The sequence below is a fragment of the Uranotaenia lowii genome, chromosome 2 (genome assembly GCF_029784155.1).
Source record: "Uranotaenia lowii strain MFRU-FL chromosome 2, ASM2978415v1, whole genome shotgun sequence".
NCBI classification, from domain to species: Eukaryota; Metazoa; Arthropoda; class Insecta; order Diptera; family Culicidae; genus Uranotaenia; species Uranotaenia lowii.
This window is the reverse complement of record NC_073692.1, coordinates 364,737,983-364,750,404: the sequence shown is the minus strand read 5'-3', so window position 1 is coordinate 364,750,404 and position 12,422 is coordinate 364,737,983. Positions and strand designations below refer to the sequence as shown.

The 12,422-nt window shown below is 33.8% G+C and overlaps 3 protein-coding genes and 1 long non-coding RNA gene across 4 annotated transcripts in view; 3 read left to right on the top strand and 1 right to left on the bottom strand.

Moving 5' to 3' along the window:
- The first annotated feature begins 235 nt into the window (after positions 1-235).
- LOC129744365 (uncharacterized) lies at positions 236-736 on the top strand. The gene is made up of 2 exons (XR_008736901.1): positions 236-450; positions 509-736. It is a non-coding gene; the product is annotated as an uncharacterized LOC129744365 (long non-coding RNA).
- A 4,505-nt stretch (positions 737-5,241) lies between these two features.
- LOC129747674 (protein Dr1) lies at positions 5,242-6,134 on the top strand. The gene is made up of 2 exons (XM_055741981.1): positions 5,242-5,503; positions 5,567-6,134. The coding sequence occupies exons 1-2, from the start codon at positions 5,405-5,407 to the stop codon at positions 5,996-5,998; spliced, it is 531 nt and encodes a 176-aa protein (XP_055597956.1). The 5' UTR covers positions 5,242-5,404; the 3' UTR covers positions 5,999-6,134.
- A 101-nt stretch (positions 6,135-6,235) lies between these two features.
- LOC129747182 (DNA-directed RNA polymerase II subunit RPB3) lies at positions 6,236-7,312 on the bottom strand. Its single transcript, XM_055741229.1, has 2 exons — positions 7,119-7,312; positions 6,236-7,029 (listed from the first exon to the last, which is right to left on the bottom strand). Exons 1-2 carry the CDS (start codon positions 7,202-7,204, stop codon positions 6,288-6,290), a joined length of 828 nt encoding a protein of 275 aa, XP_055597204.1. The 5' UTR covers positions 7,205-7,312; the 3' UTR covers positions 6,236-6,287.
- A 333-nt stretch (positions 7,313-7,645) lies between these two features.
- The window catches only part of LOC129746026 (snRNA-activating protein complex subunit 1), a 57,853-nt gene continuing 53,076 nt past the window's right edge, over positions 7,646-12,422 (top strand). The window contains exon 1 of the mRNA XM_055739445.1: positions 7,646-7,946. Coding sequence (XP_055595420.1) covers positions 7,813-7,946 — 134 coding nt within the window. The 5' untranslated portion in view covers positions 7,646-7,812. The remainder of the gene's footprint in view (positions 7,947-12,422) is intronic.

Here is a 12,422-nt window from a genome sequence, read left to right as displayed (position 1 = left end):
TACGCAGATCGTTATATAAACTATCTGCGAGACGGATACAAAACGACAATAAAACCTTTTTTTAAAACCCCTATCTAGTTCACGATTATTTAAATTAACCGTCTATTTATTGGCATTCAAGTCCACTTTACAGCAATTTTAAAACCTCGCTATAAAACCGAAATAGGTATTCTTGAATGAGCGTGAATGAGGTGTCAAAGGGCATGAAAAAAAGAAAAAAAAATCGTCAGGTTGTGAAATGTAAACAAACACAATTTTCCGAGTTTTTGATTCGGATCCGAACATTCGAGCATCAACTGAACCGGATTCAAGCGCGTCCGGCGAGCTGCGCGATGAACCAACACAAGAAAATCGACAAAGAGTCGCTGCTGCCACGGCTGGGAAAATTTAGGAGTAAGCAATTCAGCAATAAGTCTTCCGGATTGAAATCAACGGAGCAAGAAAGAACGGGTAGGTGTTTCATTAATCAATTTTAAAATTTTATTAATGAGTTTCTGTTTTTTTACAGAACCCTACCTAACTTCCCAAGAATCTGCAGGCTGCAGGATGTGGGCCAAATTCAGCGGAAGCAGCTGGCAACAACTGTGAGTTCGTAAGACGCAGATGGCTTCGAAAAGTGCCCGAAATCTGTTGAAAAAGATACGATCTTTGTGACCAAACTCGCGGTAGCCATCTTCGGGTTAAAGTGATATTTAAACAGAAATGAAAATTTAAATAAATACTTTTGATTGATAAATCACCTGTGAGTTTTTATTTGTTTTGTTTAGTGGTTTTTCATTATGCCAGCCATTCAAAAAAGATAATAACACAGAAATAGATTCGGTAAAAGTTTGTTTGTAATACATTATTCTATTTCTATTTTTCTATTTCGTCATTATATGTGAGCGCGCGTTTTATTTACCAGTTTTTTGAAATATTAATCAATAAAACTGAAAGCGCTACAGCTTTACACATTAATATATCGAAGAATCAATTATTGTAATATTAAAAATCAATAGCACATACTAGTCATTTTCCAGACTTTTTTTTTTAGTTGAATCATCTTTTTTGAGCACATGCAACTTCAAAACCTTTTTCGGATAAATTCACGAATTCGGAAAAAATCATTCACGCAAAACATTTTTTCTGCATCTAGAATCGATTATCTAACCTGCTTTCGGCAATGCTTTGGTTGTATAAGGTTCTTGTAAAGTTCTCTTCAGAACCTCCTGTAGGTGGGCCTTTTTACTCTTATAAGTGATTTATAGATGTTTTAATGGGGTTTACATAACTTTACGTTGTTTTATAATGAGGTTTTATAGCTCCCTTTCAGTTTCTTATAAAATTAAAATTGTTACTTGGGGATAATAAGATGGGAAGATGTGAAGATGTGAAATTGGAAAAATGTGAAATTGAGAGATTGAGAAGATGAAAAGATGAGAAGATGAGAAAATGAAAAGATGAAAAGATGAGAAGTTAAGAATTCTTATCTTCTCATCTTTTCATTTTCTTATCTTCTCATCTTTTCATCTTCTAAATCTCTCAATTTCACATTTTTTCAATTTAACATCTTCACATCTTCACATTCTTCCCATCTTTCATCTTTTCATTTTCTCATCTTCTCATATTCGGACCTCATTGTTAATTAAGCATAGTTTTCTTCTTTTTCTTTTTCCGGTAGAGAAATCTATCTCATTGGTATCATAGATCATAAAAAGAGGAGCTCCTTCCAATCCTAAAAAAACCTCAAAACCCAGATAGGGAGAACCAATCTGTGCGACCAGTCAGGATATGGTATTAATTTTATTAGTTTAGGCAGGCGCGGAATGTTAATCACCAACCTAGAGCAAACGGTGGTGGTGCCCGATAAATTTGCAACTTTATTTTCATTCCGGATTATAGATGGGGACCACATGCGTCTGCATGAACTAAACGTCTTCCAGTTTTCGATTCTCTTCTTTCCTGCGTTTCATTAATTTGTTTTATAATCGTATCCCTCATCTTCTTTTCTATTTCTTTATAAATAATTTCCCAAAAGAAGCAAAAAAAATATAACTAGATGATTTGATTATGGCTATTAACCTCGATGAATATTGATCAGATGGAGAAGTTTGCTTTCAATATTTTGGCCTTTAGGCGGAGAGAAGAAAAATACCCGAAATGTGACTCAAATGACACCTAGGTGATAAACTTGATATGGAAACAGCCAACCGACTTTTATTGGAATCGAAGAATTCAAAACAGCAAAACACCTGTCCGTGACAAGAAAGTGGTGCAATCAATAGGTATTGAATATGTAATTCAAACGATTTGGATGTACATATTTGACATTGACAAACCAATTTATTGGAACTAAAATTCATGTATAGACGACTCATTTTTGTGATTTTTGTCTTTTTAGTCATTTTAGTCATTTTAGCCATTTTAGTCGTTTTCCTCATTTTTGTCATTTTTGTCATTTTTTTTTCATTTTTGTCATTTTTGTCATTTCTTCATTTTTGTCATTTTGGCCATTTTTGTCATTCTTGTAATTTTTGCCATTTTTGTCATTTTTGTCATTTTTGTCATTTTTGTCATTTTTGTCATTTTTGTCATTTTTGTCATTTTTGTCATTTTTGTCATTTTTGTCATTTTTGTCATTTTTGTCATTTTTGTCATTTTTGTCATTTTTGTCATTTTTGTCATTTTTGTCATATTTGTCATTTTTGTCATTTTTGTCATTTTTGTCATTTTTGTCATTTTTGTCATTTTTGTCATTTTTGTCATTTTTGTCATTTTTGTCATTTTTGTTATTTTTGTCATTTCTGTCATTTTTGTCATTTTTGACATTTTTGTCATTTTTGTCATTTTTGTCATTTTTGTCATTTTTGTCATTTTTGTCATTATTGCCATTTTTGTAATTTTTGTAATTTCTGTAATTTTTGTCATTTTTGTCATTTTTGTCATTTTTGTCATTTTTGTCATTTTTGTCATTTTTGTCATTAGGCGGCATCCATAAATTACGTAACGCAAAAAATGCACTTTTTTAACCCCCTCCCCCCCGTATGTCACAGATCGTAACATTTCGACGTACCCCCCTATGAAAATTACGTAACGCGGATAATAACCCCCCCCCCCCCAGGTTTTCGTTTACTGATTTCTTGAGGTAAAAACAGATTTTAACATAATTTTTTTAATGTTCTTCAAAACGGAATTAATATCTATCCAAATCGCTTCTTAGTGCTCATTGATGATAACTCTCTGATAAAATATATTGATTGTCTTATTGCGAGTTGCTCTGTGCTTGTTAACTGATGATCTACCTTGTTTACTTTATTTTGTTCATACTCCTGCAGAACTTGTTATGCAAAATATACTCCACTTAGTAATATTCGTCGGAATAATCAAAATTGCACATTTAAAACCAATTGAGAAAAATTGTAAAATTTTCGTCTTATGGTTGAATTGAGTTCTTAGGGGTAAATTTACAAATATTCGGTTTTCCGCTAGATATTTCACGTATATTCAATACACTTTTTAAGGAGTCTATCTCAGAGTCTTTAAAAAGGAAAGGTTTCAAACTAGTTTCAATTATGTTGTAGCTTACAAATTTTAAGCTGATTTTGGTTTGCATATCATTCTGCAAAAATTGCATGACTTAAAAATAGTAGCGATAAAACTGAAATTTTTAAGGAAAATCGTTACGTAACGATGAGCATACCTCCCCCCCTCCCCTATGTCACAAGTTGTAACACTTGAGCTTACCCCCTCCCCCCCCTAAGAGCGTTACGTAATTTATGGATGCCCCGTTATTGTCATTTTTGTAATTTTTGTCATTTTTGTCATTTTTGTCTTTTTTTGTCATTTTTGTCATTTTTGTCATTTTTGTCATTTTTGTCATTTTTGTGATTTGTCATTTTTGTCAAATTTGTCTATTTGTTTTAAATACTTTTCGTCTATTATTATGACGATATTTAGTATCAATATTGCTTATAGCAATATTGAAAGCCTTTTGACTTGCTTAAGTTTACTTTTTATTTCGTTTAATCTGGCGTTTTTTTTTATTTTAACTTGTTCGTAACATTTTTTTTTTTAATTTTTGCATCTCCATTCATTGTATTGCTGATCCACTCTTTTTTTCTATTTCTGCGATAGCTGATTTGGGCTCCCGTAGGGTACCACTGTAGAAAAAATTACAATATTCAAGAAAAAAATGAGCATTGTTCTACATTTATCGACTGAAATTAAATCGGATGAACAAGCGGAAAACATTGAAAGATGATTTAATAAAAAGTTGTCAAACAAACATGTATACCAAATATTATTATCGGATTATCTATTGTTTATAAAACAAAAAATTGTGTTTGCCTTGAGCTTGGTCAATCAGCGGTCAAAATCACGGAAAAATGAATAATAAAAAAAACCTGTTTGCGATGGGGTCATTCAGCGACAAATTCACGAAAAAAAAAATGAAAACCTGTAGTTGTTTAAATAAGTTTAGAGTTCGACGACACGGTAGCGATCATTCATTGAATGTTGGATTTTGTGCTATGTTTTGCAGTCGGAGTTATCCGTATAAAGTTTAACTGAAAAGCGGTTAGCGTGTAGAAAACCGTCAGATTTTATACTGATTTGACAGCTCGCACAAATTTCGTAGTTATGAGTGCGCAGTCCAATTTTTTGCGATGCGAATGGTGTTATTTCCTATAATTCACCGTACACAACTCCTTTTTTTAACTTCTCATATACGATTTGTTACATTTTAACGACAACATAATTGAATTCGACCAGCATATCAAGTATCAAAGACGCATTTATCGCATCAAAAATCTTCGTCATGCCAAATTCGTTAATTCTCAGGCTATGGAAAATGTGTTTTCAATAATGTAGATTATTTTTTGTTTTGTCTGGGATTTTAACGCTCGTGATTAATTCAATCTCAATGAATACTAAGAATAATAATATTTCATTCCGATGACTTCATGTTTTGTCATCTCTTGCAAAATAATGATTTGAAGATTGATTCAAGAATTTACTTCTTAACCTTTCAATGAAATTAGTGAGTAAGAGTGAATTTTTTAACTGTGTTTACTGCTCCGGCTAGCCTACCGCACGGAAGGCTACCGTCGCGCGATTAGAAATTTTCCCAGAACCGCAATATTTCAATTCCTCTCAGTGTGGACTATTACAAGTTGCAGTTTTCACATAACGATGTCGCTACTGTCAGAAATTGACGAAAACTTCATGAAATCGATGCATCGCCTTTGTAAACAAAACAAACTTTGTTTTGTTTCTTGTTTCCGATCATCAGAAAATAACAAAATTTTACCTCAAAGTATTTTAGAATTGTCCCATCCATAAAGCTTAAATTCGTTTTGATTTGTGTTTAAAGTAAAAAACGGAACAGCAGCACCCTAGTAAATACTCACCCGGTCGATTTCACACGATGTCCGATCCCCACGATGAGCTCTGCCCTCCCAACAATCCGGAAGACGATGAGCTTACTCTACCCAGAGCCAGCATCAACAAGATTATAAAGGAATTGGTGAGTGAAATCTTGATTTAATTTGTGAATTCAATTTAAATTACCTTTTTCGCTTGTGTCCAGGTTCCCTCGATACGGGTGGCAAACGAAAGTCGGGAGCTAATCTTGAACTGTTGCACCGAGTTCATCCATTTGATCAGCTCGGAGGCGAACGAGGTGTGCAATCAGCGTAACAAGAAAACAATTAACGCCGAGCACGTCCTGGAGGCGCTGGATCGACTGGGCTTCAAAGACTACAAACAGGAAGCGGAAGCGGTGCTGAACGATTGCAAACAGGTCGCCGCAAAGCGGAGACGGCAGAGCACCCGGCTGGAAAATTTAGGCATTCCGGAAGAGGAATTGTTGCGGCAGCAGCAGGAACTCTTTGCCAAGGCCCGGGAAGAGCAGGCTGCAGCCGAACAACAGCAGTGGTACAATTTGCAGCAGAACGCGGAAATGTACCATCAGAGGCAGCAGTCCCAGCAGGACGAGGAGGACGACAGTGATGACTATTGAGATATTAAAAGGGGAAGGAGGATGAAAGAGCTTTTGAATTGATGATTGTGGATTCGATGTGGGAAGTAAAATTAATTGGACAGAGTAACGCTTGCAAACATTATTGCCTCTTCTGAATCGTGATAATAAAATTTTGCACCGAAATTGTAAATACTTTCGTCTTACTGAACTGATAATTCGAATTCCTTCTGTAAAAATATCAGGGTAAATTTTTTTCGAAATGAACAACATCTAACATTGAAGTTCCTCAATACTTTAATACGTTTTAAACAAATTATAAGTCAAAGCCTTAAATGGCCAGCGCATCACTCTGCGTTTCGTGGCTCAGCTGAGTTTGGAGATTTGCCAATTTATGCTTTAACACTTGAACTCCCATCATGACGATATTCTCCGGCTTCAGGGCTCCGGAACACTCGACGTTGAAGAAATATTTGTTCGGCTTAGCCTCCCAGTTGAAATCGGCTTCGTGTTTGTCATCCTCTAGCTCCGAGTGTTCCGATTTTGGCCACTCATCTGGTTTTGGGAACAGTGTGTGTCTCATCGAATTATCCGGATCGTACTCGAAGCAAACTCCGCAAGTCGGGTTCCATTTGGCGTGCTCTTTGCCGAATCCTTTCTTAGCGTAGGCTCGCAACTTCAGCTCCTGCCCTTTGCGAAGCTTGATAATCAGGATTTCATCTGTTCCTTCTCCGTATTCATTGTCCTCATCTTCCCGATGTCTGGATGTTACCGGTAAAACGCGAGGATCACTCGATTTCAAATCAGCCGTGGTAACGTGCCGAGTGTGTTCCTCGTTACATTTGACATCCAATGTGAATTCAACGCTACATTCGGTACAGAAATCGAGGCAGGTACAATCTCTGCTGTACTGCATCCGTTCCACCACTTCATCCGAGATCAGCGGAATCAACCCGATCCGATGAGCAAGGAACTCGTCAGCCAATACCGTAGTGTTCGATTCCAGTTGAACCCAATCGATGGCCAACGTTGGCGTTTCGGCAATGAACACTCGGCGTAAGCTATTTGCGACACTGAAAAATCAAAAAAAAAAAAAATCGAAGCGGATAACCACTAACATAACCTTCAAGTTTTAAATTTTTCAACTATTATAAAAAATTACCTCAAATCCGTGTCCTCGATGATGAACTTCACATTCTCGTCGGACAGCTCGGTAATCGTGACCGATGGCTGGTTGGCGTACGGCATTTTTCAGCGGAATAAGCGCCCTTGAACCGGAGAAACAGAAAAATCACGACTTTTCCGGGGAATGATGCGCTTCGATGCGATTTTGCGTTTTGTTTGTGCTGGATACGCGAAGCAGGAGCAAAACAAACTTGGAAAAAGTTTCATCGATTTATCTGTCAGTGAGCTTGATCGATTTTTCGGCATCGGAAGAGCGACACCTATGTGTCAAAATTACAAACACCATAACAGATTTTAAATATTTTTTTTTGTAATTTTAAAGAAATTTATAAAATAATATTCAACCGAGAAATTAAAGATTAAATTCCAACGAAGAAACATGCAGCTTGATTAATTTTTAAGGTTTTTTTTTTCATTATATTGAGTTTACCTGTGAACAGAAATCGTCATTTAGAGTGTAAAATTCCAATTGGAATTCAAACTCGCTGGCTTGTTTACAAACAAAACGTTTCGCTTTCTGAAGCATGCTATTTTCGAAGCTTTTCCGCAGTTCTCAAATTTCATCTGGAGTTTTCCTTCATTTTACAAGTTAATCAAACATTTTAAGTTTAAAATCAGTTTCAAATAAGTGCCACAAAAGTAATATATTGTAAATAAATCTTTGAAACATAATGGCCAGTGAGCTGTCCCGGGGCTTTCGGGAGGATTGTTACGGATTGATTCACGACTTTGCCCGGAACGATTCGCTGGATTTCCGGTACTTCTGCCAGGAGTGGAAAAAAGCCAACTTTCATTTGGTTTTCTAGTAAGTACGCCTAGCAGTTAAATCATTATTTAAGTTTGAAATTTGAGATTTTTTAGATAGTAATTTTGAAATAATTGGAAACAACTCAAGAAGTCAATATTATAAGGTTTATAGTTTATAGGCATTCATTAAAATTCAAATTAACTATCGAAACAAAATCACGATAACAAAAAAAGAACAAATAAAGTTAATTAATAACAAATTAAAAAAAGCAAATTGATACTTAAAGAAAAATCACAAACAATTCATGAAAACTAGGAAAAAAATTGAAACAAAAATAGAGATGTAAATTGTAAATAACACATTCAAAAACCAAAAATTTGAAAATAAAAGTCTACAGCATAAAAAAAATTAAAAATTCTAATTGAAGAGGCTAAAACTGGAAAAATTAAATGTCAAAATAAAAAATAAGTAATTGAAAATGTAAATTAGAAAACTGAAAAACTGAAAATTTTAAACTGTAAACATTGAAAACCAAATGAGTCATAAAAATAAATTGATAAAAATTGTAGAAAAAAGTTGCTTAGAATTTAAAAATGCTTATTGTATACAATTTGGGAAGTTGAAAATGGAATAGAAATTAAAATTTATCTTTTAATGAAAAAATACTAAAGTAAACTAAACAACTCAAAATCTGAAGAAAATTTTAATTTTTGAACGACAAATTGAAGAAATATGAAACATATTTTTCAGTGCAATTATATAAAACTAAATATAAAACCGAACATTCAAAACTGAAAAATTGAGACAAAAAATTGATAATCTGAGATTTCTAAGTTAAAGTTAAATTCTGAATCGAAACTAAAAATGTAAAATTGAAAATTGAATACGAATTGCTTATGCTTATGCTTATGCTTATGATACATACACAGCCAGATCTTGTCAGCATCCCGGTGAGTAGTAAAAGTACATTTACTGCCCATCTTTACTCGGCCGGGCCCACTGTGCACTATTAGACGCAGAGACAACTGGATCACAGGGAGGAAGAAACGTGGACAACAGTACCATACGTTTCCATGATTAGATATTTTATTTTACGTTGGGAGCTTATTTGCTAAAAGAAGTTAGCTCCTGGATTCCGGTCCTTGGTTATTGCTCCTCAAATGGATGGAAATAAGGTTATTTCACACAGAAATTCAAAATTTTTGGCGGAATTTGATTTTTATCTGTTTGTTTCAAAAGCTTAAACTTATTAAAGTTATGATGTAAAATTTTGAATTTCTTTGTACCTTATCTCTGGTCATTGACCTTGGATATAGCGCCTTTACTCGCTCTTGAAAAGAAACATTGATAAAACAGAAAAAAAAAATGTTATTAAAATCTCCATAAAATCCTTTGAAAAAAAAGTTATCTTTTCAAAAGATTTTATGAATTAAAAAACATCATTCTCGTACACATACCTTTTGTTGAATAAATTTACTTTTTACTCCTTAGAAACTAGTTTTGACATCAGGGGATTTTTTTTTATTATCTGACAATTTGCGCCGGGGGTCTTCAGATTTTCCCCAAAATTGAAAATTTGGTTCATTTTTGCGACTTAAAAACACATGTATTTTTTCAGATTTCTAACATTTTTATTTTTTGAGTTAGCTTCGGTTAGATTTTTTTGTCAGTAAAAAATAACCATTTTTCAAAGCTACATAACTCTGTTATTTTTCAACGGAAATTATAAAAAAGCACATCAAAATGCATTGAAATTTTATCAGCTTTCCAAATAAAATAGCTGGAAAAAAATAAATAAAGACCTTCAACATGAAAAGTTGTAAATAAACTTTAAATGGCGTCTAAAAGTACCGGCTGCACCACCGAATATTTTGCAAAAAATACCATTGAATAGCTCAATTTATGATGCAACTTTCATCTGAAGACACCAAAGTGGGCCATTAACTCCTTGAAGAGTTATGAAAGAAATAATGACGATAAATCTCTTTTTTTGCGACGAAAACAAACAATGGTCGAACAACTGCACACACATATGAAGTTAGCGCGCACTTCTAACAACATGGAAACAAAAGAACTTACCAAAGCAGGTAAAAAGCACTACTTTTTTGTGCTTTGTAGAGTATTTGAATCATAACTGACTTAAAATTTTAACCAAAATTCAGAGTATCGTATTGTTTATATGATATAACTAACAATGGGAATGTTGCTTTTACAACCTGGTCATATACTATATAACTTATTAACTTTTCGATCAAAGATCATAGTGAAGCATAATCAATGCCAATAGTAGAAGGTTCAGTGCCTGTGTTTGGGATCACAAAAATGTGATTAAAAAATGAAATATAGACGTGCTTTACATAGTTTTTATATCGGGAGCTAAGCACTGGGACACCAAAATCCATTCCCATTGATCATTAACAAAGAGTGTGGCACAAATGTAGAAATAATCGAAGAGCTCAGTATGGCCAGCCCGGGCTGTAAACAGCATCATTCCCATTGTAGGTAATATGACATTGAAAATATGATACTTTTACCGTATTCGTTTTCTCCATTCGCCCAGTTTTGAGGTTTATCATACTAGAACGAACATAATTTGTCGTCAGTGTTTTGCTACCTCGATCAAGCGAATCTTCAGTGTTCCACCGTCCATTTTAAATCAAATCTGGGGAATTACCGATGCAAAACTGAGCGCATAAACTTCTAAAAATGACAGCAAAATTTGCAAAACTTGTGACCTGGTGCAAAACTGGGTATAAAGGAATACGTTATTAGATTTTTGGATATAACATGAAGTCAGTTTAGCTGCAACACTATACAGCCCCTACTTTCATAACAGTCCCATATTAAAAAACAAGCAAGCGAGAAAATCAGCTTTCCCTGTTTTGGAATACATTCTTAAATTGTGATCACCACTTTCGGCATAAACGAAAATCGTTTCTAGGTTGTCATAATAAATCGTAAGACCTGAAATTTTCGAAATTAAGGTATTGGTAAGGTCGAGAGCACCATTTTTATTCATTATGGGACTGTTAATCGACCATATTTGAAACCTTTTTCAAATCTACTCGCATAACAGTCCCATACAGAATATTTTTTTCTCACCAAGCTACTTTCTAAGACTTAAATTTGATCATTTTTGAACTTCTAAATGCAATTGTCAGAAAAAGAAACATACAAAATATCGTAAATTCCACATTGTAAGTTGAATCTTTTTACGATTTTTTATTGCATCCGATAGTTTTTCGCTCAGGAAGTCATTCCTAAGGAAGTCAGACCTGCCTTCGAAAACTCGTGTGCATCATTCGACATTAAGTGAGTTAAATTTGTTTTAAATGATTCAACGCAACAAATCAAAGACTATTTCGCCGAAAGAAGCATTGAAAAGTAACCAAATCCGTGGTATTTCATGGAACTGTTATTCGGGTATATTTCATATAGGACAGCCACAAATTGATATTTTTTTCGAAATTTGTAGAACAAACCCTCTTTTTTTAGTGTTTTATTTTGAATCCCTATGTTGACCTAAAATGACGAAAATTCATATGGGACTGCTATGTGAGTAGGGGCAGTCTACAAAGCACAAAAAATAGTGTTTTTTACTTGCTTTAAAAAGTTCTTTTGTTTCCATGTTGTTAGAAGTACGCGCTCGCTCCATATGTTAGTGCAGTTGTTCGACCATTGTTTGTTTTCGATGCAAAAAAAGGGATTTGTTGCCATTATTTCTTTCATAACTCTTCAAGGAGTTGATGGCCCACTTTGGTGTCTTCAGATGAAAGTTGCATCATAAATTGAGCTATTCAATGGTATTTTTTGCAAAATATTCGGTGGTGCAGCCGGTACTTTTAGACGCCATTTAAAGTTTATTTACAACTTTTCATGTTGAAGGTCTTTATTTATTTTTTTCCAGCTATTTTATTTGGAAAGCTGATAAAATTTCAATGCATTTTGATGTGCTATTTTATAATTTCCGTTGAAAAATAACAGAGTTATGAAGCTTTGAAAAATGGTTATTTTTTATTGACAAAAAAATCTAACCGAAGCTAACTCAAAAAATAAAAATGTTAGAAATCTGAAAAAATACATGTGTTTTTAAGTCGCAAAAATGAACCAAATTTTCAATTTTGGGGAAAATCTGAAGACCCCCGGCGCAAACCCGTCAGATAATAAAAAAAAATCCCCATCAATTAAACTAACTATGATGAAACAAATTATCGGATTCAATTGTCTTACCAAAAAAATTGAATAAATTATTAGGCAAACATTTAATTTCTAAAACTTTATATCCTTCCCTTTCATCATAAAAAATTATTGTTCAGCAAGCCTTGACTTCTCCACGCCTGATTGCAAAAAATGAATGAGAATACTAACATAGCGCAAGAGCAGATTCTGTAGTATTTTTTTCAATTTTTCTTCAAATGTTTTGTTCAGCAAACGGATTCAAACGTATTTCCTGATTTAATTGAAATACTTAGTTATAGTTTATAGTTATTGTAATAGTTTGAAAAAATTTGAATATGATAATTAATGGAAAAA